This window comes from Chlorocebus sabaeus, chromosome 12, assembly GCF_047675955.1.
Source record: "Chlorocebus sabaeus isolate Y175 chromosome 12, mChlSab1.0.hap1, whole genome shotgun sequence".
NCBI lineage: Eukaryota > Metazoa > Chordata > Mammalia > Primates > Cercopithecidae > Chlorocebus > Chlorocebus sabaeus.
In genome coordinates, this window is record NC_132915.1 from 83,315,007 (window position 1) to 83,341,281 (window position 26,275).

Below are 26,275 nucleotides of genomic sequence, written 5' to 3' on the forward strand. Positions count from 1 at the left end.
CAGTGGATGATGACACCACTGTGTGCTGCTCTGGGTAGCTCTGGAGCTGTTACCTGCCCTTACCCCTCAGGGGCTAAAGCAGTAGTGGCTGAGAAGAAAAGGGTTCTATCTCCTTTGTGTAGCCATTGCTTAGAGAAGCTTCAGAGTAGAGGTGCTAGAGCCCCTGTGAGCTATGCGATGTAATGTTTCTCTTTCAGTTTAGCTCCCGCCTGTGTTCAGTTCTGATGCACTCAGAGTACTCTCTGACACCTAAAGGCCTGGGCTCTTCCCCTTTTGAGAGAGTGCCCAGCTTTCTGCCAAGACCCCTAAGAAATAATTTGGGGTTGGTGGCCAGGTGCGGTGGCTCACACCTGTAATCCCAGCACTTTGGGAGGCTGAAGGGGGAGGACGGCTTGAGCCCAGGAGTTTGAAATCAGCCTGGGCAACATGGCAAAACCCTGTCTCTACAAAAAATACAAAACTTAGCTGGGCGTGGTGGCACGTGCCTGTAGTTCCAGCTACTCAGGAGACTGAGGTGGGAGGACCACTTGAGCTGGGGAGGTCGAGGTTGCAGTGAGCTATGACTGCCCCACTGCACTCCAGCCGGGGTGACACAGTGAGACCCTATCTCAAAAAAAGAGGAAGAAAAAAGAATTTAGAGTTGGAGAGCAGCGTTCTCCTTGTATGTGCAGACAGAAGAGACTGGATCCCCAGCAGAGGGCTCAACGTAGGCTCAGACTAATATATAAGATCCTAGGGGGGAAAGCCCTAAACAGCTGAGGTACATGTTAGCAGTTTTTCTTTCTGGGGTGGGGGTGGGTGGATTTTTCTTCCACATGCTTATTTTCATATTTTGTTTGCTTCAAAATAAAAACGCGTTACTTTTTTTTCAATGCTAGTTTAAAAAGAAAACTCAGGCCGGGCGCGGTGGCTCAAGCCTGTAATCCCAGCACTTTGGGAGGCCGAGACGGGCGGATCACGAGGTCAGGAGATCGAGACCATCCTGGCTAACACGGTGAAACTCCGTCTCTACTAAAAAAATACAAAAAAAACTAGCCGGGCGAGGTGGCGGGCGTCTGTAGTTCCAGCTACTCAGGAGGCTGAGGCAGGAGAATGGCTTGAACCCGGGAGGCGGAGCTTGCAGTGAGCTGAGATCCGGCCACTGTGCTCCAGCCTGGGCCACAGAGCGAGACTCCGTCTCAAAAATAAATAAATACATAAATAAATAAAAAATAAAAAGAAAACTCAAATATTCAAATTCAAAAAATTTGGATGTAAAATACTTCGAGAAAATCAGCTTAATACAGATGTTTCTCACTGGGCCTCAATGTTCCATTTAAAAAATTATTAATTATAGTAACCTTAAGTCACACTGCGTAGGTTCCAATCTCATGGCTACCAATTAGTAACTGTGACCCTTGGCAAGCCACTTACATAAAAATGGGATCCTAATAGTGCTTTCCTCGCATTATTAGTAGACACTTAGCGATGGCAGCTGCTGTGTTGCAGATATTGTTTTACGTATTTAGCGCATTTACTCCTCAGTCGTCTGAGAGACAGGTACTCTCATCCCATTTTACAGCTGGGGTTCCCACCCAGTGAACAGCCAAACAGGATCTGAGCTCAGGCAGTTTGTCAGCACAGCTTTGCTTGAAGCTAGGCAGCTAAAGCTGCCTCTCAAAAAGGGCAGTGGTCGGGATTACGTAACAGAACGCTTGCAAAGTTCTCAGCGAAAGCCTGGCACTTAATAAGTGCTCAATAAAGTTTCCTACGGTCACACTAATATTTGGAGTTTTATGTTTGTTGTAGAACAAATACGCATACAATGGCGATTTCATTCAACGAAGAATTTAAAGAGACCTGCTGTGCTGCCCTGGGCGGGATGGGAACGCGGGTGGGGTGGGAGGAGGCGCAGCGGCGGGGCGCGCTGGCGCACCGGGAGGGCCGGGGGCGGGGTCAACCAGGCCCCGCCCACAGCCACCTGCGACAGGTGGAGCGCACGGCGCGGGAGCACGGCCATGTCCGCCGAGGGCGCGGAGCCGGGGCCCGGGTCCGGTCCCGGGCCGGGGCCTGAGCCGGGGCCACTCTGCCCCGAACACGGCCAGGCTCTGAGCTGGTTCTGCCGCTCCGAGCGACGGCCCGTGTGCGCCGCCTGCGCGGGGCTGGGCGGTCGCTGCCGGGGGCACCGCATCCGCCGGGCGGAGGAGCGCGCCGAGGAGCTGCGGGTGAGCGGGTGTGGGTGCCGGAAGGCGAGGGCTCTGGAGGGACTGGGCGCGCCTGGCGGGACCCGGCAGGGACTGGGGAACCTGGGGCTTGGCGGACACGACAGCCGGCCCCGGAGCCCAGGCTCCTCGGTGGCTTTGGCTGTAGGACTAGGCGGTTAAGGGTGTGGCCTCTGAAGTCAGGCTGGCGTGAGTTCGAATCCACTCCCTGTGAGTCACGTAACTGAGCCTCAGTGTCTTCATCTGTAGTTTGGGGACAACAACAATAGTACTAGCGCGTATTTATTAGAGTTGTGAGGTATAAATAAGATAGTGGGTAAAATGCTTAGCGATAAGGGGATCCAGGCTCCCCAGGCCCCTTCCATTGCTCTGTTGTGGGAGCTGGAGCTGGCATAGGACAATGAAAGTCTCAGCTGCTCCAGTTCTCAGCGCAAGGTGTGCCCCAGCTCCTGCCCCTGTGGAAACTGACACTGATAAAATCCAGCGCGTCCTTATCCCTTAACCCCTGGACTCAAAGCCCTCCTCCTCCTTTCTCCTCTTTCCCCTGCTCCTGCCGCCTTCTGGCGTCTGGTGCGGTGATCTTTTTCCCTTTCAGGATTGGCCTTGACTGTACTTCAAGCTGGTTTAAGGGTTTCAGCTGGATAAACGGAGGGAGTAGGGAGAATATCAGGAGACTCCCCTTCACCCAGGCTTTCTCCCCACCTCCACTTCCCCCTCGGCTCCAGGATGACCACCTCCTTGTCATTGCCATTCTCCTGAGCTGCTGAGACTGGAAGAGTCAGAGTCACCTTGGGGCTTCTCCGTGGTCCCTGGGGATTTCCTTGCAATTTGATTAAACAGCTTGTTTCTCCCAACCCCACTCTGGAGTTCAGCCCTGCTGTGAAGCCTGAGGGCTCTCGCTGGGGACTTCACCTACTCAGAGTGACCTGTAATAAACACATATAGGGTGCTGGGCTTGGGAGGGGTTCAGTTTTTCAGCAACACCCAAAAGTTCCTGGTTGGTCCTACCTGTTACCTCTATTAACAGTAATGATGACGAAGATAAACCTGGATAATGTGGTGTAATCAACTTGCATAACAGACAAAAACTGCAAACTCCAAGTACTTAAATGTCTGTCATCTCATTCTGTCTTGACCACACCTTTGAAGGGGTCCTACCTACATTTTACAGATGAGGCGCCTGAGGCCCAGAACAAGGCAGTAACTCCTCCAAGCTTCCTAATGTTTAGGGGTGGGACCCAGGGAGTCACTGACTAGGCAAGAGGAAACTGCTGCTTTGCTTTGGCGGTTGGAGGGAGGAAGTGATGCTAATGGGGGTGAGAATGTCATGGAAACCTTAAAAGTAGCTATCAGGACTGGATTTGAGTGGTGGAAAGAGTGAAGCCTGGGGCAGGTGGCAGGCCTGGTGCTAGTTTCGGTTGTACTCTACCCCAGGGAGCCTTCTTTGAACCCCTCTGAGGCCCTATGCATATTTATCTCCTTTGCCTGAAGGGAGGTGGGTCTTACCCTCTCTTCCTCTGTATTAGAGTAGATTTCTGTATTTTGCACATTCCTTCCTCTATCCATCCAGTCAGCAAATAAATCTCACCCTAGGGCAAGATTGTTACCAAAACCAGCACCAGTTCTACTGCTCTCCTACCTCTGGATTCCTGCCCTGTGGTTTTTCAGAAGCCTTCTCAGTGCTCTCAATCCATGGTGCATGGTGATCACAGCTTCCTCCTAGTCAACTCAGTTCTGTAACTTTGTATTTGGACCTGTGAAATGTAAGACTAATTTCTACTTCTGAGTGGAAAGATTTACAAGGGCTTCCTGGAAGAGGTAGCTAAGTTGACTTTTGGCAGATGGAACTGAGGCAGAACTATTAGGGGAAACAGTGGAGGGACTGTTGCTTAGACAGGCTCTGGGTATCACCTGGAGAAAAGGAGAGCAAAAGCAGGGCCCTGGCCCGTACCTTCTCGGGGAAGTCACAAGTCACTTCTCTTTGGGCTTCAGCTTTCCCATTTCTTTTTCTTTCCCTTTTTTTTTTTTTTTTTTTTTTGAGACAGTCTCACTCTGTCGCCCAGGCGTGAGTGTGGAGTGCAATGGCGCTCTTTCAGCTCACTGCTACCTCTGCTTCCTAGATTCAAGAGATTCTTCCCACCTCAGCCTCCTGAGTAGCTGGGACTACAGGCGCATGCCACTACGCCCAGCTAATTTTTGTATTTTTTGGTTGAGATGGGGTTTTACCATGTTGGCCAGGCTGGTCTCGAACTCCTGATCCCAGGTGATCTGCCCACCTCAGCCTCCCGCAGTGTTGGGATTACAGGTGTGAGCCACCATGCCTGGCCAGCTTTTCCATTTCTAAAACTCCCCTGAGCTCATGGATGATGCTGATAGCTTTGAGAGCCTTGAACTGCTGAACCTCTTGTGGTCAAGGCAGTGGGTGTTCATTCATTCATTCAACAAACATTTATTCAGGGCCTTCTATGTTCAGAAACTCTCTGCAGTATTAGGACATAGAGAAGTCAGACTTATGGTGCTTCTGTTTCAGTGGTGGGGGAGACAGATACCCCAAAAGGTAAACAAACACATAATGTATGTTCAGAGAGTTATAAGTGCAAGGGAGAAAAATAAAGCAAAGTAAGAGATTGGGTGAGGAAGGAGATGGTCAGTGAAGACCTATCTGAAAAGGTGACATCTGAATGGAGTTGGGGAGTGAGACACACGCGCGCGCGCACACACACACACACAGACTGGTGGAAACGGTACAACAGGTGCAAAGGCACTGAGGTCAGGACAAGTTTGGTACATTTAAGGAACAGAAAGAAGGCCAGTGGCCAGGCGCAGTGGCTCATGCCTGTAATCCCAGCACTTTAGGAGGCCGAGGCAGGCAGATCACGAGGTCAGGAGATCGAGACCATGCTGGCCAACATGGTGAAAGCCCATCTCTACTAAAAATACAAAAAATTAGCCCGACATGGTGGCAGGTGCCTGTAGTACCAGCTACTCAGGAGGCTAAGCAAGAGAATGGCGTGAACTCGGGAGGCGGAGCTTGCAGTGAGCCGAGATCGTGCCACTGCACTCTAGACTGGGCGACAGAGCAAGACTCCGTCTAAGAAAAAAAAAAAAAAAAAAGAAGGAAAACCAGCGTGGAGAGAGGTAGAAGATGATGTTGGAGAAATAAGCTGAGTCACATCAGGTAGGGCTAGGTTGGCTAAGCTAAGAAGCCTGATGTCATTGTGAGTGTACTGAAAGCCATTGGAGGGTTTTGCATAGGGGCATGACCTGGTCTGATTTCCTTACAAAAGGTGGCTCTGGCTAGCTGGGGGGTTGGGGGTGCAGGGTACCCAGTTAGGAGGTTCTAACAGTGGTTCCTGTGAGAGATCATGGCAATCTGGATAGAATAACTGGAGTAGAGGTGACCAGAGGAGAGAGAGAGACTTTGGAGATGGGGTTGATAGGACTCACTAATGGAATTGATATGGGGTTGGAGACAAACTCCTGGGTTTTAGGTCTGGATAACAGGTGAATGATTGATGGTGCTGCTTAATGCATGGGGATAACTTGCAGGAGAGCAGTTCTGGACAGAACAGAAGATATGGACAGTTAGGGACCTGTCTGTATGACAGAGGACCAAGAGTGTGTGCACCAGAAAGTGATTATAATGGGCTGAGCGTGGTGACTTATGCCTGTAACATCCCAGCACTTTGGGGGGCTGAGGTGGGAAGATTGCTTGAGCCCAGGAGTTGGAGACCAACCTAGGCAACATGGCAAAAGTCCATCTCTACAAAAAATGCAAAAATTAGCCAGGTGTGGTGGCACGTGCCTGTAGTTCTAGCTACTCAGGAAGGACATGGGAGGATCACTTGAGCCTAGAAGGTCAAGGCTACAGTGAGCCTTGATCATGCCACTGCATTCAGTCTGGGCGACAAGCAAGATTCTATCTCAAAATAAATACATAAATAAATTTAACAAGAAACAAACGGCCAGGTGCGGTGGCTCACGCCTGTAATCCCAGCACTTTGGGAGGCCAAGGCGGGCAGATCACCTGAGGTCTGGAGTTCGAGACCAGCCTGGCCAACATGGCGAAACCCTATCTCTACTAAAAATACAAAAATTAGCTGGGCGTGGTGACACACACCTGTAATCCCAGCTACTTGGGAGGCTGAGGCAGGAGAATCACTTGAACCTGGGAGGTGGAAGTTGCAGTGAGCCGAGGTGGGCCACTGCACTCCAGCTTGGGCAACCAAGTGAGACTCTGTCTCAAAAAATAAATACATACATACATACATACATACATACGTACATAAAATTAAATAAAAATAAACACAAGACAAAATGGACTTTAAGGCAAACGTACTACTAAAGATAGTCACTTAGAGAATGTGCAGTTCACCAGCAACATATAATGATTCTAATCTTAAATGTTTCTAAATAATATAGCCTGAGAATGTTCATAAAGGAAAAATTTGTTTTAAAGTTATTATAATGATAGGCTGGGGTTCTGGGATAAAGACGGAAGTCAGGTCACAAAAGGGGATGATGGACAGTGAAAGGTGGTCTCACTAATGTGTTGGTGGCCTCAACTGAGCTGTTGCTGGAATAGGGATCCTAGAATTAGGGAGTGAGAAGGATAGGGCATGGTGGGGAGAGTGTGGATCCTTGAAGTGGAGATTTAGGAGGTGGTGCAGTTTATGATAATCATGAGATCTGGGCTATGACCATGGCAGTGGGTGGCTGAGATGTGGTAACAGGAGAAAATCACTGGGATAAAATGAATGGCTCAGGTACATGGACCAAGATGCCATGAGCGTTGTTTGTGTTGCAGAACAAGATTGTGGACCAGTGTGAGAGGCTGCAGTTACAAAGTGCTGCCATCACCAAGTATGTGGCGGACGTCCTGCCAGGGAAGAACCAAAGAGCAGTGGTAATTCCTCTTCTTTCCTCTCTACTCAGCCCCCTTAGACTTACGGACTTGGGCAAGTCTAGGGTCCCTTACCAACCTCACAGACTCATTGTGCTACTAGCAAAGCTTCCAATCCCTCAGAGACTCAATTTTACCATCTGGGCAGGGTGGACTTGTTCCTGTACCATACTTGGTGCAAAGACTCTGCTAGCAAATGACTTTCTTGGGTATCTTGGCAGAGGGGATCAAGAAAGGTCGTATCCACCTACCATCTAGTCATTTTCTGCCTAGCTCCAGAATTATAAAATAACCTAGTACTTTTGCATTGAATATTCTCTGTGACAATCTTATGAAGTAGGTAGCAATAACATTCCCATTTACAGATAGGAAAATGGGTCCTTATAGAGGTTAAAGAGGTTAACTGACCTGCCCAAGGCCGCTTCCTGGTAGTGGGTTCCGTGACCTGGATCTTCTGTCTCCCAGGCTAGTTTTCCTTCTGCTACATCCCACTGATGATCCTTTTTTTTTTTTTCTTTCTGAGACAGGGCTTTACTCTGTCACCCAGGCTGGAGTGCAGTAGCACAATCTTGGCCCACTGTAACCTTTGCCTCCCTGGTTTCAAGCAATTCTCCTGCCTCAGCCTCCCAAAGCTCTGGGATTACAGGTGCCTGCCACCATGCCTGGCTAATATTTTTAATTTTTATTAGAAACGGGGTTTACCATATTGACCAGGCTGGTCTCAAACTCCTGGACTCAAGCCATCCTCCCTCTTTGGCCTTCCAAGTGCAACGATTACAGGTGTGAGCCGCCGTGCCTGGCCTCTACTGCAGATTTTTTGTTCAGTGGACTCATGACCACTGCTGTGTCATTACTCTTAAGTATGCGTATCAGGGGAAGAGTCTTTGAATTTCTTTCTGCACATCCCCTCCCTCCTTTCCCTATAGTACATGGAGCAGACTTGGTACCACATTAGTCAGGGTTCTTTTAATTGCATGAAACAGAACCCAGTTGAACAAGCATAAGAAAATGGGGCGTTTCCTGACAGGACGCTAGGGGTCCTTTTAGGACCTAAAAGGGGCTAGACTAGGAACCAGAAAGCTGCTAGGAATCCAGGCAGCTATTTGGTGCCCATCTATGCTTCACTTTGCATGATGGTCTCCATCTCCCTCCTCTGCCCTCTTCCCCTCTTCTTCCTTATTCTTTTTATTTTATTGTCTTAATGCACTGGTTATGACCTTAGTACTGTGTTAAATAGATAAATAGAAGCTAGTGTGGCAGATCCTGGCTTTTTTTTTTTTTTTTTTTTTTTTTTTGAGACAGAGTTTTGCTCTTGTCGCTCAGGCTGGAGTGCAATGGCGTGACCTCGGCTCACTGAAACCTCTGTCTCCTAGGTTCAAGCGATTCTCCTGCTTCAGCCTCCCATGTAGCTGGGGTTACAAGCACCCGCCACCACACCCAGCTAATTTTTTGTATTTTTAGTACAGATGGAGTTTCACCATGTTGGCCAGGCTGGTCTTGAACTCCTGACCTCAGGTGATCTGCCCGCCTCGGCCTCCCAAAGTGCTGGGATTACAGGCGTGAGCCACTGTGCCTGGCCTGACAAATCCTGACTTTAAGAGGAAAGCTACCAACATGTCACCAGTTATTTATTTAACAAATCTTTATTGAGCACCTACCATGTGCCAGATACTGGGTTAGGCATTCCCCAGTGAACAAAACAGAAATTCCTATTTTCATGAAGCCTACATTCTTGTCACAGAAGAGGGACAGTAACAAATAAAATATATGTTATGTCCAAAGGTGATATGTGCTTTGGAGAAATATAAAACAGAAAGGGGAATAAGACGGATTGCAATTACATGTGCTGTGACCAGGAATGACTTCATTAAGAGGGTTGAGGCTGGGCGCAGTGGCTCACGCCTGTAATCCCAGCACTTTGGGAGGCTGAGGTGGGTGGATCACGAGGTCAGGAGTTTGAGACCATCCTGGCTAACAGGTGAAACCCTGTCTCTACTAAAAATAGAAAAAATTAGCAGAACGTGGTGGCGGGCGCCTGTAGTCCCAGCTACTCGGGAGGCTGAGGCAGGAGAATGTTGTGAACCCTGGAGGCGGAGCTTGCAGTGAGCCGAAATTGCACCACTACACTCCAGCCTGGGTGACAGAGCGAGACTCTGTCTCAAAATAATAATAATAATAATAATAATAATAATGCAAAAAGTTAGCCAGCTGTAGTGGCAGGCACCTGTAGTCCCAGTTACTCGGTAGGCTGAGGTGGTAGAATTGCTTGAACCTGGGAGGCAAAGGTTGCAGTGAGCAGAGATCGCACCACTGTACTCCAGCCTGGAGGACAGAGTGAGACATCATCTCAAAAAAAAAAAAAAAAAAAAGAAGAAGAAGAAGAAGAAGGATGACATTTGCACAGAAACCTAGAAGAAGAAGAAGAAGGATGACATTTGCACAGAAACCTAGGAGATAAGGGAATGGACCACACATCTGGGGAATGAGTGTTCTGAAAAGAAGGAATGGCAAATGCACAGGCCCTGAGGCAGGAGTGTACCTGATATGCTGTAGGAGCAGCAAGGAGGCCTGTGAGGTTGGAGCGGAGGAACGCAGTGCGAAGGCAGTAGAAGATGAGGCCAGAGAAGCAATGAGCTGGATTGTATCCTCAATGGCCACATAGGGATTTTGCCTTTTATTTGGATATGATGGGAAGCTGTTGGAAAATTTTGGGCAGAGCATGATAGTATAATTTAAGATTTAAAATAAACACTTTGGCCGGGCTTGGTGGCTCACTTCTGTAATCCCAGCACTTCGGGAGGCCGAGGTGGGCAGATCACGAGGTGAGGAGTTCAAGACCAGCCTGACCAACATAGCGAAGCCCCATCTCTGTAAAAATACAAAAAATTAGCTGGGTGTGGTGGTGGGTGCGTGTATTCTCAGCTACTCGGGAGGCTGAGGTAGGAGAATCACTTGAACCCAGGAGGTGGAGGTTGCAGTGAGCCGAGATTGCGCACTGCACTCCAGCCTGGGCAACAGTGCGAGACTCCATCTCAGAAAAAAAGAAACACTTCGGCTGCTATGTTTAGAAGTGATTATAGGCAGCAAGGGTTAAAGCAGGGAGACCAGTTAGGAAGCCATTGTAATAATCCAGGTGGGAAACAAGTGTGGTCTGGACCCAAGCAATGGTGGCAAAGCTACTGAGAAGTGGCTGGATTCTGCATATATTTTGAAGAGGCAACAGGATTTGCTGATGGACTAGATGTAGGCTATGAAAGAAAGAGAAGATGTGTCAGGATAATGCTTAAGTTATTTTATTTGAGCAACTGGCAGGATGGAGCAGCCATGAACTGGGGTGGGGAAGGACTGCATGTGGAGTGATGGTTGGCGGAGGCGGGGAGGGGAGAGGGGGAGACCAGGCGTGTTAAGTTGTTGTGGGCATGAGATACCTATTTGACATCCAAGTGAAGATGCTGAGTGGGTAGCTGCATATATGAGTTGGGAGAGGGCTGGGTTGGAGATAAAAATTTGGGATTTATTAGTGTATAAATAGTATTGAAAGCCGTGGAAGAGGATGACATCACTAAGTGAATGAGTGTAGACACGAAAGAGCAGGGATCCAAAGACTGAGTTCTAGGGCACTTCACCTCCTATTGAGAAGACAGGAGGAACCAGCAAAGGGGACCAAGAAATCAGCTAATGAAATAGAAGTAAATTAAGAGAACAGAGTGTCCCAGCATGGGTTCCAAGGACGTGGGAGAGATCACTGCTCTCAAATGGTGTGTGTTTATTTAACTATCTTATCACAGGTAGAGATTCACGTGATTACTGCCACAATTAAAATACAGAACAGTTCCATCACAAGGACTCCTTGTGCTACCCTTTTATAGCCAATGTACCCTTTTCTCTACCCTTGTATTATTGTTAATACAACATTTCTGAATTTGGATTGCTAATCTCAGTAAAGCATTTTTTATTTTTGTTTTAGAATTTTTGCATGTATGCTCAGGAGTGAGATTAGTCTATGAATTTCATTTCTTGTACAGTCCTTATCAGATTTGGTATCAAGGTTATGTAAGCCTTATTCAATGGATTGGGAAACAGAACTCTTTTTTCTTAAGGGTTTACTTAAGATAAAGTTGTTCTTAGTTTTGATCAAAGTTGCCACAGGTTTGACTATTAGTCTTTAGAACCAGCTTCTAGTATTTTTGATCTGCTCTTTTGTATCTCTGTCTTAATTTCATTATTTATTTCTTTTTTTTTTTAGACAAAGTCTCACTCTGTTGCCCAGGCTGAAATGCAGTGGCGCAGTCATAGCTCACCGCAGCCTTGAACTCCTGGGCTCAAGTGATCCTGCTGCCTTGGCCTCCCAAAGTGCTTGGATTACCGCATGACCCGGTACTGTGCCTGGCCTGTAGAGTTCTAGATGTATGTCTATTAAGCATATTCATTGGGCTGAGCATGGTGGCTCATGCCTATAATGCCAGCACTTTGGGAGGCCAAGGCAGGAGGATCACTTGAACTCAGGAGTTCGAGACTATTTTGGGCAACATAGGAAGACCCTGTCCCTACAAAAAATTAAAAAATTAGCCAGACATGATGGCATGAGCCTATAGTCCCAACTACTTGGGAGGGTGAGGTGAGAGGATCACTTGAGCCTAGGAGTTTGAGGCTGCAGTGAGCTATGATTACGCCACTGCATTCTAGCCTGGGTGACAGAGCGAGACCCTGTCTCAAAAAATAAAACACTTATTAGTTGGTTCAAATCTGCTCTCTACTTAATACTTTTTTTTTTTTTTTTTTTGAGACAGAGTCTCACCCTGTCACCCAGGCTGGAGTGCAGTGGTGTGATCTCAGCTCGCTGCAGCCTCCACCTGCCAGGTTCAAGCAATTCTGCCTCAGCCTCCTGAGTAACTGGGATTACAGACTCCCACCACTGGCCCAGGTAATTTTTTGTATTTTAGTAGAGGCAGGGTTTCACCATGTTGGCCAGGCTAGTCTCAAACTCCTGACCTCGGGTAATCCACCTGCCTCAGCCTCCCAAAGTGCTGGGATTGCAGGTATGAGCCACTGTGTCCAGCCACAACTACACTTTTAAAAGGATGCTTGGGCTATTTTTCCAGCATTTCTCTACCTTATTCTGAGAGGGTTTTTGGTTTGTCTACTCTCTGTCATGTGTTTGGAAAGGGAAGTTTTTTCTTTGCTTTACTCTCCTTTTCTGGGAATGGCTCAAGAAACTTGTTGAGATTGACTAGAGTCTTTTAGGCAGGAATCAGAATCTGATTCATCTTGGGTGAGGATCTGTTTTGATCCAGGATCAAACAGTACAACCATGGTTTCAGGGGCTCACCCTGTGGGTAAGGCATTAAGGTGGAATAAACAGGAGAATAATAGTGGGCTGGATATAGTTGCTCATGACTGTAATCCCAGCACTTTGGAAGACTGAGGCAGGAGGATCGCTTGAGCCCAGGAGATCAAAGCTGCAGTGAGCTATGATAGTGCCACTGCATTTCAGCCTGGGCATCAGAGCAAGACTCTATCTCTTAAAGAAAAAAAAAAAAAAAGATGAAGAAGAGCAATAGTGAATGAATGTTATTGAACACATAATGTGGCAGACTTTGTTCTACTTTATATATATTAAGACATTTAACCCTCACCATAGCCTTATGAGGTAGGTACTATTATTATTCTCATTTTACAGATTAGAAAATAGAGGCATAGGGAAGATAAGGAAGATGTTTCAAGTTCCACAGCTAATGAGCGGAGCAGTTAAGATTTAAATCTAGACACTATCTCTAAAGCTTAATTTCCTGACCACTATGTTATGTTGCCTCAAGAGCACACTATAAACTTGGAGTCTTACCTTCTGGGTTCACTTGCCATTCACTTAGCTACTGTCTCCTCCCTGTAAGGCAAACTGTGGGTCTCAGAGTTTTCTGTGAAATAGGAATGACTGCCCCGTGCACTGTACAGAGCAGGTCTTCAGGGACAGGGCATAGGGAAGCTGCTGGCCATCCCTGACTTTCTCACATGAAGGAGGCAGTTCTGTTCCCACTTGTCTGGCAAGAGTACAAGTGCAGCTGCTTATGTGACAGGTGCCTTTGGGGAGGATTGGTTGCCAGGTGGCATCTGGTGTAAGGGAAAGGGATTGGACTGAGAGTCAAGAGAACTGGGTTCCAGTCTCAGCTTTGCTACTGAATTGCCATGTGAGCACTACCAAGAGATCTTTTCCTAAGTCAGAAAAAATTTCCTGGGTGGGCACAGTGGCTCATGCCTATAATCCCAGCACTTTGTGGGGCTGAGTTGGGCGTATTGATTGAGCCTAGGAGTTTGAGACCAGTTTGGGCAACACAGTGAAACTCCATCTCTATTTAAAAAAAATTTTTTTAAAAAGAAAACATTTCCCATTCAGTCAATATTTGAGTACCTACTGCATGCCAGGCACTGTGCTAAGAATTACAAGAAGACACCTGTTAACTTAATTGTCTGAGAATTGATTTCAGGCCTCTTCTGTGGCAGATAAAAATGCTACCACATAGCCAGTTGAAATGGACAGCTTTAGGAAGCCATCAGTTTTTTCCCTCAAAATGGTGAAATATCAACTCTACCACTGCTGGTATGGATCCTGCTGATGCGGATGACTTTTTAGGCCCTCTGCTCTGCAATTCTGTGATTCTCTGACCTTGATCCTTTGACCTTGTATTCCCAACTGTGATTAAGCAGAGTATTCTAGTCGGGCTCTAAGTCCTGCCCAGGTCTTCCATTATGTGATCATGGCTCCCTGAGATATGGCCTATGTGTCTGTATCTCAGATTTCTTTATCCTAAACCATATTTGGGAAGTCTTAGGGCAGAGATGTCAAAGTAAAAGGCTTACATGCTATTATTTTCATTACTAAGCCTGTGGCAGACATTGCTAATCAATCTCAACACTCCTTTCCACTGAGCCTAAACCCTTTTATTCCTGACCGGGGCTTTGCACAGACCACCCAGCTCCTCATTTTATCCCTCATCAGAGCATGGCCAGTGCAGCGAGGGAACTGGTTATCCAGCGGTTGAGTCTGGTGAGGAGTCTTTGCGAGAGCGAGGAGCAGCGGTTACTGGAACAGGTGCATGGCGAAGAGGAGCGGGCCCACCAGAGCATCCTGACACAGCGGGTGCACTGGGCCGAGGCACTGCAGAAGCTTGACACCATCCGCACCAGCCTGGTGGGCATGCTTACCCACCTGGATGACCTGCAGCTGATTGTAAGTCAGGCAAGGGTGAGGGCATGACCAGTTGGCCAGGCTCCCCGAAAGTCTGAAAATATGGAGAATGTTTGTCAGTGTGAGGAGGGTGGAGATGAGAATTTGGAGCAGGGATGAGTGACAAAGATTCTTTGCTTGGCCAAACTTTAGTCAGGCTTCTGAGCCTTCTCCCAGACCCATCTGTGCACTTCATTATAAAATCTAGTTTTTACAAAAGAACCCTGCTAAGTCGGTGTAGCCGGAAACCCCCATCTTTGATATCTGATCATCGTTGATATCTGATGAGGTTCCTCATCCACCACCATCCCCCAGGTGATGTCTGATCACTGTGCTCTGTCTGCAGCAAGAATCCCGTTAGGTAGGCTTAGCCATAATCCCCCTTACCCCCAATGTTTCCTCTTAGTAACTTTCCATCCACTAACCCCTGACCCTGCTCCTTAGCTATAAATTCCTACCTGCCCACGCTGTGTTCAGAGTTGAACCCAGTCTCTCTCCCATTGCAAGACCCCATTGCAATGAAGTCTTGAATAAAGTCTGCCTGACTGTGCTCTAACAGGTATCATTGAATAATTTCTTCTCTAACATGAGGCAAGGGAATAAAACTATGTTTCTTTGGCACTGATAATAGTTTTCTTTTGATAGTGAGTCAATGTGTACTGAGTGCCTATTATATGTGAAGCGCTGTGCTATGGGGCAGAGTAACCAGATGCAGCTGTCAGCTGCTCCCAGCCTTACAAAGGAGACAAATACACTAACTGACAATTAGGATATGGAAGGATATGTGCTGCAGTAGAGGAACTCACCCATGCTAGGGACTGACAATCCAGGCTAGGGGAAAGAGGGGTCAGAGAAAAGTCGCTTTCCGGATGAAGCGACATAGAAGCTGATGCCTGAAAGATAAGACTAGCTGTGTCAAAGGAAGTGAGGAGGTGGAAAGAGTTCAGGAGCATGTAGAGAGAACACTGTGCTCCAGGGAGCTGACGAGGTCTTCGATATGAAAACACAGAGCTCATCCTTAATCCTACCACCCAGAAATCACCATGATTCATATTTGGTACATAGCCTTTCAAAGTATTTTATATAGATAGGCAGCTGCCTGCAGTTTTGAGGGGAGAAGGTGGCATCTGAGTCACAAGCAGAGGAAGGAGAATGTGGAACACCTGAGCTGTCCCACTGCCTCTGCAAGTAGGGCAGTTTCCATGACTGCCTGAAACTGTGCATTCATTTAGTCACAGCGTCCATGGACAGAGCTTGCTCTTTCACAGACACTGGGACAGTCACAATAGAAGACTCAGAAAGAGTCGCAGCCATCCAGAAGCTGGCAGTCTTCATGGGGGATGCTGTTGGGTAAACAGGCGATGGTCCTGAGTGGAGTTGAGGGGAATCCAGGATGCCCTGGGACATGGGGCAGAGGGATTCATTGTGAGCATGTGTTATGGGTGTGTGTGTGTGTGTGTGTGTGTGTGTGTGTGTGTGTGTGTAGAACAGCCTAGAAAACTTCATGCTGGTCTTAAAGAGTAGAAGTTTTTATTCTAGAGTCCACATGGAGCCCTTTCTGGTGGTTAAATCTGTCCTAGCATTGACTCCCTGCTGGGTATCTGGTGCCAAACTTGACTTTGTTTTCTTTTCTCACAGCAGAAGGAGCAAGAGATTTTCGAGAGGTGAGTATAGACCCTGTGATTTGACTGGGTAGTCTTGGAGACCCTTAGGCCTCTTCACACCCCACTGCCTTCAGGCCCTGCTGCTCTTGGGAGAATGCACAGGGTATGCAGCTGAGTGGCTTTCTTGGAGCCCGGCTCTGTGGACAGGGAATCTGTCTGCCCTTGGCTTAGAGAACTGCTTTAAAACACATGGAAAGGCAGTGGAATACTTAGTAATCCAAGGCTTGCCACTGCTTTCTTAAACTTCCTCTGTAAAAAGGTAGTCACCCTGTTGGAGGGTTTTACCACCTCCATCTGCAGATGAAAATGTTGAGACTAAAAGGGGAAGGGACCTCCCTAAGCCTGGAACCAGGGGGTTGGACCCGTCTAACACCTGCCGTGGTACTGTCACCTCTGCCTCATTCTTCCTTTCCCTGATGGAGGAATCTTTGAAACTTAAGTCTGCATTACCACTCAAATTTTGCATTTTAGCTCTTCAATAATAAAAGAATTTCACCAGGTCCTGCCTGAGTTCTAAAAGAGCTGAGTGCCTGAGGAAGTGGTCAAGAGAACATAATTTGCCAGGCAGAGTAATTCATAAACCTTCTGTTTGAAATTTCAGAGCTATGCTTAGGGAACACAGTCCGTTCTTCTTATTTACTTATTTTTCTATATTTCAACGGGTATAAATTATTTATTTTCATATATAAGTTTCAATAGCAATACATGTGCATGAGAGAAAAAAATTCCACCAATATAAAGCCATTTAAAATGAAAAACGAATCTTTCTGGGCATGGTGTCTTACACCTGTAATTCCAGCACTTTGGGAGGCTGAGGCAGGAGGATAGCTTGAAGCTAGGAGTTTGAGACCAGCCTGGGCAATACAGTAAGACCTGATCTCTACAAAAAAATTAAAAATTAGCCATGCATCATGCTGAGAACCTATAGTCCCAGCTTCTCAGAAGGCTGAGACAGGATGATCACTTGAACCTGGGTGGTTGAGGCTACAGTGAGCTGTGCTCACACCACTGCACTTAGTCTGGGCAACAGTGTAAGACCCTGTCTCAAAGAAAAAGAAAAAATGAGTCTCCATCACCCTTTCCCAGTCCCAGTCTCTGACAGCGATGGGTTTGAATAGATGTGCATTTGTGGACTTATATATAGTCATAGGAGGGTATGGGGGTTTTTTGGTTGTTGTCTTAAAAAAGTTTTTAGGCCTGGTGGCTCATGCCTATAATCCCCTCACTTTGGGAGGCCGAGGAAGGTGGATCACTTGAGGTCAGGAGTTCAAAACCAGCTGGGCCAAGATGGTGAAATCCTGTCTCTACTAAAAACACAAAAATTAGGTGTGGTGGTGTGCGCCTGTAGTCCCAGCTACTCAGGAGGCTGAGGCAGGAGAATCACTTGAACCCAGGAGGCGGAGGTTGCAGTGAGCTGAGATGCGCCACTGCACTCCAGCCTGGGTGACAGAGTGAGACTCCACCTCAAAAAAAAAAAAAAAGAAAGCTGGGCATGATGACTCACGCCTGTAATCCCATCACTTAGGGAGGCCTAGACAGGCAGATCACTTGAGGTCAGGAGTTCACAACCAGCCTGGCCAATATGGCGAGATCCCTTCTGTATTAAAAATACAAAAATTAGCTGGGTGCAGTGGCACACGCATGTCATCCCAGTTACTGGGGAAGCTGAGGCAGGAGGATCACTTGAGTCCAGGAGGTGGAGGTTATAGTGAGCTGAGAGCCTGTCACTGCACTCCAGCCTGGGTGATGGGACTGAAACCCTATCTCAAAAAAAAAAAAAAAAATTAAAACACAGATAGGATCATGTTATACCTGTTGTTGTGAAACTTGTTAGACTATCTGGGACATCTTTCCAAGTCAGTACATTTAGATTCACATCACTTTTTTGAAAGTTTGTGAAGTATTGCACAGTGTAGATGGATCATATTTATTTTACTGTCTCCTAATGCATGCTTGGCTTGTTCCCGCTTCTCCCCTTGTACAATGTTTTCACACTTCTGCCCATCTTCTCTATCTCCTTTATCTTCATCATCTTCCTTTAATACAGTGTATCCTTAATATCAAGCTGATCTGAGGTTTTTAAATTGATTTTTAATTATTTATTCAAATGATTTCAAACTTAGAAAAAAGTTGCAAAAGTAGTATAATGAGCTTCACCTAGAAAATATCAATTGTTGACATTTTGCCACATTCATTGTTGCTCATTCTGTCTTCCTACTTATCTATCTAGTATATATGTTAGAAACTTATTTTTTTATGGTCTATTTGAGTGTGAATTCCAGAAAACATGAACTTTTCTTTCAAAATACTTCAGCATGTTTCTCCTAGAAACAAAGACATTCCCTTACATAACCCTGGTGTAAACTGAGGAAATTTAACATTGATATAATACTATAATCTAATACACAGTCCATATCCGACTGTTTCCAATTGTGCCAATGTTCTTAACAGTGTTTTATTTTGTTTTCCTAATTCAGCTGGTCTTTTTATGTCTAGAATAATTCCTTAGCTTTTTTTTTTTTTTTTTTTTAACATTTTTAAAGAGTCAAGGTCAAGGCCAGTTTATAGGATCTCCCTCAGTTGGGTTTATCTGATGTTACCTTATGATTAGATTCAAGTTATACATTTTTAGCAGGAATACCTCATAAGTGATGTGTCTTCAGTTCATCATATCTGGGGGCACATGATGTCCCTTTGTCCGTTATCAAGGATGTCCATTTTGAGCACTTGGATAAGGTGATGTTTACTAGGTTTCCTCATTATAAAGTTACACTTTTCCTTTTATAATTACTAAGCAGTCTGTGAGGAGACACTTTCTACATATATATCCTGTGTCCCTTCAGACTTTCTCCCAATAGTTTAGCAACCATTGGTCACTCCTGCCTGAATTTTTCCTTTATTTATTTGCTTGTTTGTTCTCTTATTCAATATTAATGCAGACTCATGGATTCTTATTTTATTCAATACATTATAATCTGTCACTGTAATTACTAATTTTGACATTCAGACTGTCCCAGATTTGGCCAGTAGAAGCCCCTTCAAACTGGACCCTGTGTCCTTTTGAAAAGTTCCCATCATTCTTTGAGCACTTTCTTGCTCTCTGGCACAAGAAGCACAAGAAGAAAACCCCAGCTCAACTTGTACTTTTCCTGCCCCTGAATCAGCTGCTTCTCCAGGGGACCTGGTTGTTTTTAGTGGAGAATGATATTTAGAAACCAAGATCTGATCATTAAGGGTACTCAGTGACCTTGCTTCCAGGCCTCACTCAGTGTATAGCAGATAGAACTAGGAAGTGAGAGAGAGAGAGAGAGAGAGTGAGTGTGCATGTGTGTGTGTGTGTAGCTGTTTGATGCATAAGTTTGTATCACAGCCTCATTTTTTTTTTTTTTTTGAGACTGAGTCTCGCTCTGTTGCTCAGTGGCATAATCTTGCCTCACTGCAACCTCCACCTCCTGGGTCCAAGTGATTCTCCTGCCTCAGCTGGCCAAGTAGCTGGGATGACAAGCATGTGTCACCACACCCAGCTAATTTTTGTAATTTTAGCGGAGACAAGGTTTCACCATATTAGCCAGGCTGGTCTCAAACTCCTGACCTCAAGTGATCCTCCCGCCTCAGTCTCCCAAAGTGCTGGGATTACAGGCATAAGCCACCATGCCCAGCCCATATCACAACTTCTAATTCCAATGTAACACCTTAAGGTTTTTCCTTTGCCCTCTCCCTTTCTACATTTGTACCTTTTATTATTTTACAGTGAGGACTGCAGCCCCCAACAACAATATTTGCTCAATCCTACAATACATACAAAGTTGTCTGGGCATTGCAGAGCCCATATTACTATTGACAGGCCTATCCATAGAGTTCCAGATTTGTCTGTGTGTTCTTTATGCCCCCAGGCTGAGGGAATATACTCTCAAAGTACTGTGTTCAAAAGCTGTCAAGCCCCATCTAGCTGGAAACTCACTTATCTGGGAAGTGCCTTGTTGGCTCTGGTGTTTCCACGCTTGAGGCTGGGCTCAACTCTGACCAGACACTGCAGCAGATCCTGCTGCACCGTCTGGGTGTTCTGATCCTGGCCGGGGCATGCTGTGTTCAGGCCCTGTTTCATTTCCACCCCTTTGGGGCCATGAGTTTTGTCTTTGGTACCATAGCGCATCTAGCCCAGGTGGTTTGCTGTAGACTTTACTATGTTCAGCTTCAGATTTGCCCTGGGATGACAGCTTAGCACCGCTGACATCAGCTCCTCTTTCTTACCCACCTGTTGGCTGGAGCTCCTGCATTCTGACAAGATGGCAATAGACCCTCTGTTGTCCTGACCACAAAGAGCCTTTGTTACTAAGCTTGCTCCCAGCATTTCTAAGGCTCTATTCACCTCATGCCTCCCAAGACAGAACAGTCAGTGACAGTCTTGCAAAGAGCCATCAAAGCACATGCCCCACCCCTGTTTCCTCACTCCATTTATAGGCAAAGCCATGAGATATGGGGAGAGAGTGTGTGTATTCAGAACCACTGCCTGATCTCAAAGCCATCTTCAGGATTGGAGGCAGTAGGAAAGGTCTTTCTCAGCACCTGGGTCAAAAGGCTGCAGAGCTCCATGGTAAACTCCTACTTTGCCCTGTATTCCTTTGAGATTTTACTCCAGGTCAAGGAAAAAATTATGTTGAATGCTGTCTGGGCTTCATCCCAGTTTTGTTCTATTTTTGCATGCAGGAAGGACTTGAATCCAGCTCCCCTTTTTAGCTCTGAATCCATTCTGTCCTGTCAAATCAGATAACCACTGTCTCCCAGGTTATAGGAAAGGAAGTGTGATTCTATAGAGAAAACAGCAAGCCCAGGGCCTCACTGCTGATACGTGGCAGTTTTCAACTCCTAGGCATCATATTGTCCCAAATTACCTCTCTCTCCAGCAAAACCCAGGCCCCATTATGAGCTGAGGAGAGAGTTATTAAGAGCACAGTGCCATGATTCATTTGTGGCTGGGGTGATAACTGATGGCCCTTTCCTCTGTGGACCCCTCAGGTGTTTGCATTTTTAAAGTAGAGGAGTGGCTGTACCTTCTGACAAAACCCAGGCAAACAAGACTGCCCCAACAGATCTGAGAGGGAGGTGAGATATTTTCCAGGCAAAGGCAAGATGTTGGAGTAGAAAGATTATCGTGCAGGGGTTCCAGAGGCCCAGGTCTTAGCCCCAGCTCTGCCATTAACTTACTGAGGGACTCTGGCAAGTTGCTTCCTCTGCAGAGCACACCACCTTCAATTTCTAATACTAGCACCAAGAATACATCTCCCTGTAAACTGTCCACCAGCTTTGCTAAAATTAAGGTTTCTGGGGGGGAACAGGGGAAATGGCCACCTTCCCTTTGGGCCCAAGCCCCTGTTTGGGGCCTGGATGCCACTCTTTTTTTTTTTTTTTTTTTGAGACAGGGTATCACTCTGTCACCAAGGCTGGAGTGCAGTGGCATGATCTCGGCTCACTGCAGCCTCGAACTCCTGGGCTCAAGCAATTCTCCCACCTCAGCCTCCCAAGTAGCTGGGACTACGGGACTACAGGTGCATGCCTCACCATGCCCAGCTAATTTTTAAATTTTTTGTAGAGATGGAGTCTTATTATGTTGCCCATGCTGGTCTCAAACTCCTGGGCTCAAGCAATCCTCTCCCACCTCAGGCCTCCCAAAGTGCTAGGGTCACAGGGGTGAGCCACTGCACCTGGCCCTAGCTGCCAATCTTGGTGTCACCTGGATAGGAGGATTTTACTTCTGTTCTTCTCTTCACCCCATATTGATGCAGATATATTTCCAGAACCATCCTGAATCTCTGTCTCTGTTTTTCCCCACATAAGGACCGAAGAAGCAGAGGGCATTTTGGATCCCCAGGAGTCGGAAATGTTGAACTTTAATGAGAAGTGCACTCGGAGCCCACTACTGGCCCGACTCTGGGCAACGGCGGTTCTTGGGTCCCTCTCAGGTTAGCAGCAGTAGAGTCCAGGATCATTAGGACAACTGGGCTTCTGTCTGTCTGTCTGGGGTTCACTCCTGGTTCACAATGGGGACCCGTGCTTCTGAAATGGTAGCTTAAACAAGTCATCCTGGATGCAGGCTGGTCAGTAGGGTCAAGGTTCCAGACAGGCCTGGGGCAGCTGGGCCAAGTCCTGCCCATTTCTAGACTAATATGTTCTGTGGTTGGGTCAAAGATAAATCTCATTCCTATAAGTCATATCTTCCTTATATCCTGACCTACTAGGGCAGCTCAGTATTATTTATTGGAAACCTGGGGTTTCTCTTTAAGAAGATATAATTGATGGCCAACTGAAAGAACATCTGGACCAAGAATCAAGCTGCCTGATTTGCCTCACTTACTCACTTTACACACACTGACTCAGACCAACTGTGGGCCTCACCCTGTGCCGCATGCTGGGGCCACAGAGGTAAACTGACATGGTCTTCTGCCTCCAGGAATTCCCACTTAGCACAGGGGTTCTCCAGAGCAGGCCTCTTCCAAGTTAGATGGAAGCTTCCATTCTCCCAATGATAGTCTTTGCACAATTCGTGGAATAGTTAGGTTAATAGACTGATTTTTTTTTTTCAGTTTTAATCCTCCCTCCTCATATTATCCTTACAATTTTGGTACAAGCTGTAGCTTGTCTACTCTAGATTCTGGTATCAAATGATGCCTGATTTACCAGCAGTTTAGATATTTGCTAGAAATTGCTTATCTCATGCTTCCTAGCTCCCAGAGGCTGTGTTTCTAGGACAAGTCCAATCTGGAGGTCACAGATATGACCAAGTAGAAAGGAGTATAATCAGTGCTAGATATAGGAACAAAATGCTTTGTCTTCATTTTGCCCCTGCCACCAACTCAGTGTGTAAACTTGGGCAACTCCCTTTTTCCTCTCTGGGCCTTATTTCTATCAGAGTTTACAGATGAGGGTCTTGACTGATAGTAACTATTGTTATAAAGGCTACAGTTTACAGAGCACTACATGTTGGGCACTTTACATGTATGATTCTGTTTAATTCTTGTGATCACCCAGTGAGAAGTCCTATTTTGACCCCCATTTTATAGATGAGGCTCAGAGAAAGTAAATGGCTTATATGAGGTCACCATGCTAATGAGTGGTGAGGAACTTTTGCTACCTGGCAGGACCAGGTTAGGGCAGGGTGGGCCCTCGGCAACTCTGAGAATTCTTTCTGGCAGGCACAGAGGACATACGGATCGATGAGAGGACAGTCAGCCCCTTCCTGCAATTGTCAGATGATCGAAAGACCCTGACCTTCAGCACCAAGAAGTCAAAGACCTGTGCAGATGGCCCAGAGCGCTTCGACCACTGGCCCAATGCCCTGGCTGCCACCTCCTTCCAGAATGGGCTCCATGCCTGGATGGTGAATGTCCAGAACAGTTGTGCCTATAAGGTGGGCGTGGCCTCAGGTCACCTGCCCCGCAAGGGTTCTGGCAGTGACTGCCGTCTGGGCCACAATGCCTTCTCCTGGGTCTTCTCTCGCTATGATCAGGAGTTTCGTTTCTCACACAATGGGCAGCATGAGCCCCTGGGGCTGCTGCGGGGCCCAGCCCAGCTGGGTGTACTGCTGGACTTGCAGGCTCGGGAGCTGCTCTTCTATGAGCCAGCCTCCGGCACAGTGCTGTATACCCATCATGGGTCCTTCCCGGGGCCCCTCTTCCCAGTCTTTGCTGTGGCCGATCAGACCATTTCCATCGTCCGCTGACCTCTGGCCACAGGAAGCCAGGTCCACCTCCCACCACCCTTTCAGGCCATGTTTCTACTCAGTGTCCTTTTCCCAAATGATGTGTGTGGTGTTTCTAAGGGAAACAAGGCCCACAACCAGTGGGCAGCTTTAGGAGGGATGGGGATCTCTTTCAGATCTAGGCACAAACTGTAAATCACAGGTGTCCAGACTTTTGGCTTCCCTGGGCCACATTCCAAGAATTTTCTTGGGCCACATAAAATACACTAACAATAGCTAATGAGCTAAAAAAACAAAAAAAAACTCTGTTTATACACTTTCGTGATATCTGCCACCACAGATAAGCAAAAAAGTCCTTGCATTCAAAGGGCTGGAGATTGCTGCTCTGAATGCTGGCTATCTGTGGGGAACCCACTATTCCCTGGGCCTTAGTCTCCCAAATCCACCATGCATCTGCCCCTCTGAGGGTGTCTTCACTTTGTCTCTGGCATCCAGCATGGTGCCTGGTGCATAGTGAGTATGCAATAAATATTTGGCAGGTGAGTGGATGGATAGATGGATAGGTGAATGTAGGTGGACAGGTGACTTGGGTGGATGTGGTGGTCTCTGGAAAAGCACTGCCATTCAGCCTCCTACTCCAGCTTTGTACATGCAGAAGTGCTTCTCTTCACAGGCAGAGGAGCCTGTGGCTAAAGTTTCCGCATCCCATTAATTCAGTGCTTCTTTTTCATGACATGGCACATAGAGAAAATATTTTTTCTAGCACAAGAGCAACCTGAAAGGCTGCTCCTGGCCAGCGGACTCTGTCCTAGAGGACCGTGTCCTCCCCCATGTCCTGCCTAGGCCCTCAGAGGACCAGGGGATCGTGTCTCCAGGTAACCTGACTGCTGCCCCATCATCAGCATCTGTCTCACACCTGCTGACTGAGCTCCAGCCTGTGCCCACCGGTAATAGCAGAGACAGCCTTTTCCCTTAGAGAAGCTGCTAAGTTTCCCTACCTGATGGCCCCCTCTAACATAAACTGCACACCTGGGGTGATGGCTTAAAGCCAGAAAGAGCTGAGGGAGCAAGAGGGCCAACCTCAGGGCACATGGGCATTATTAAAGGTCTTGAAAGCATTAAAGATTTATTCCATGTTCTTTGTTGCTAATTGGGTGTATACCGTACGCTGGCCTGTCTTCATACCCTTATTGCATTCTCGGAAATAAGTGGGCGGCAGCTCAGTGTAGCACAGAGAGCCTGGAGATGTTACCAAGACCCAAGGCAAGTCCCTTTATGCTTGTCTCCATGAGAAGTTCACTCTAGAACAGTGGTCTTCAAACTTTTATCCAGGAACTCTCTTCTAAAGTAATCTTACCTACAACTTTAGGCTCCTGGGTCCAAAGAAGATGAAAGGCAGAGCCCTCCCCACTTTCTTTGGGAGCCACAGAGCAGTTTGAAAACCAGTGTTTATTAATTAATTTTTGTTTTGAGACAGAGTCTCAAAGGGAGGCCAAGGCAGGTGGATCACCTGAGGGCAGGAGTTCGAGACCAGCCTGGCCAACATGGTGAAACCCCATCTCTACTAAAAATACAAAAAATTAGCTGGGCATAATGGTGCACACCTGTGATCTCAGTTACTCGGGAGGCTGAGGCAGGAGAATCGCTTGAACCTGGCAGGCGGAGATTGCAGTGAGCCGAGATTGCAACACTGCCCTCCAGCCTGGGCAACAGAGTGAGACTCCATCTCCAAAAAAAAAAAAAAAAAAAGAAAGAAAAGGAAATTACTGCTGCCTGGCCTTGGTGCCAGTCCCAAGGAAGACAGACCAAAAGGGGTTTGGTCAAGTCCCAAAGAGATCTTCCCTGCCTTTGCCTGGGCACAGCCCCTGCTCAAAAATCTGGGTCAAAGCCAAGGCTTTTCTTGACACCTGAAGGTCCCCATGCCATGTTTCTCCCAACCCACCAACCCGGCTTCTCACGGCAGCCTTCATTCCACAGTTCATGGGTCTGCTGCAGGAACGTCCTCCACATCCCCCTGCTCATCTAAAGCCACCCCCGTGCCACTCCTCAATTCAGCATCCACTCTAGAACGCTCCCGGGCTGCTGGCACCAGAACACACTGCCAGGAGTGTGCCTATGTTTTTAATGTGTGGCATTCCCTGGCACTGGGCAAGGCACAGAGATGTCCAGCAAATACCAAGTAGAAAGGTGTGGGAAGGTGGGGAGGCAGGAAGAGAAATTTTTGTTGTTTTTGTTTTCAGAGACAGGGTTTCACTCTGTTGCCCAGGCTGGAGTGCAGTGGCATGTAGCTCACTGTAACAGAACTCCTGGGCTCAAGTGATCCTCTCGCCTCAGCCTTGTGAGTGGCTGGGATTAAAGGTGTGTGCCAGCACACTGGGCTAATTCTTAAATTTTTTGTAGAGATGGGGTTTCACCGTGTCGCCCAGACTAGTCTCGAACTCCTGAGCTCAAGTGATCCTCCTGCCTCAACCTCCTAAAGTGAGAAAAGGAATTGAAAAACCCAACCTACTTCAACCTCCAATTGTTCCCCCGTCCCCACAAACCTACTCCCTACACTCCAGTCCTTGCTCCCCATACTTTCCTACCTCC

The 26,275-nt window shown here is 47.1% G+C and overlaps 1 protein-coding gene across 1 annotated transcript; it reads left to right on the forward strand.

Annotated features, from left to right (window-relative positions):
• Nucleotides 1-1,955: 1,955 nt before the first annotated feature.
• BSPRY (B-box and SPRY domain containing) lies at nucleotides 1,956-24,815 on the forward strand. The gene is made up of 6 exons (XM_007968358.3): nucleotides 1,956-2,204; nucleotides 7,009-7,107; nucleotides 14,099-14,329; nucleotides 15,965-15,990; nucleotides 21,826-21,950; nucleotides 23,181-24,815. The coding sequence occupies exons 1-6, from the start codon at nucleotides 1,998-2,000 to the stop codon at nucleotides 23,705-23,707; spliced, it is 1,215 nt and encodes a 404-aa protein (XP_007966549.2). The 5' UTR covers nucleotides 1,956-1,997; the 3' UTR covers nucleotides 23,708-24,815.
• Nucleotides 24,816-26,275: the final 1,460 nt, after the last annotated feature.

Excerpts from the sequence above, each read along its gene's own strand:
- BSPRY (XM_007968358.3), top strand. The coding sequence starts at position 1,998 with ATGTCCGCCGAGGGCGCGGAGCCGGGGCCCGGGTCCGGTCCCGGGCCG. Across the intron at positions 2,205-7,008 it reads AGCGCGCCGAGGAGCTGCGG|AACAAGATTGTGGACCAGTG; the intron begins GTGAGCGGGTGT and ends TTTGTGTTGCAG. Across the intron at positions 21,951-23,180 it reads GGTTCTTGGGTCCCTCTCAG|GCACAGAGGACATACGGATC; the intron begins GTTAGCAGCAGT and ends TCTTTCTGGCAG.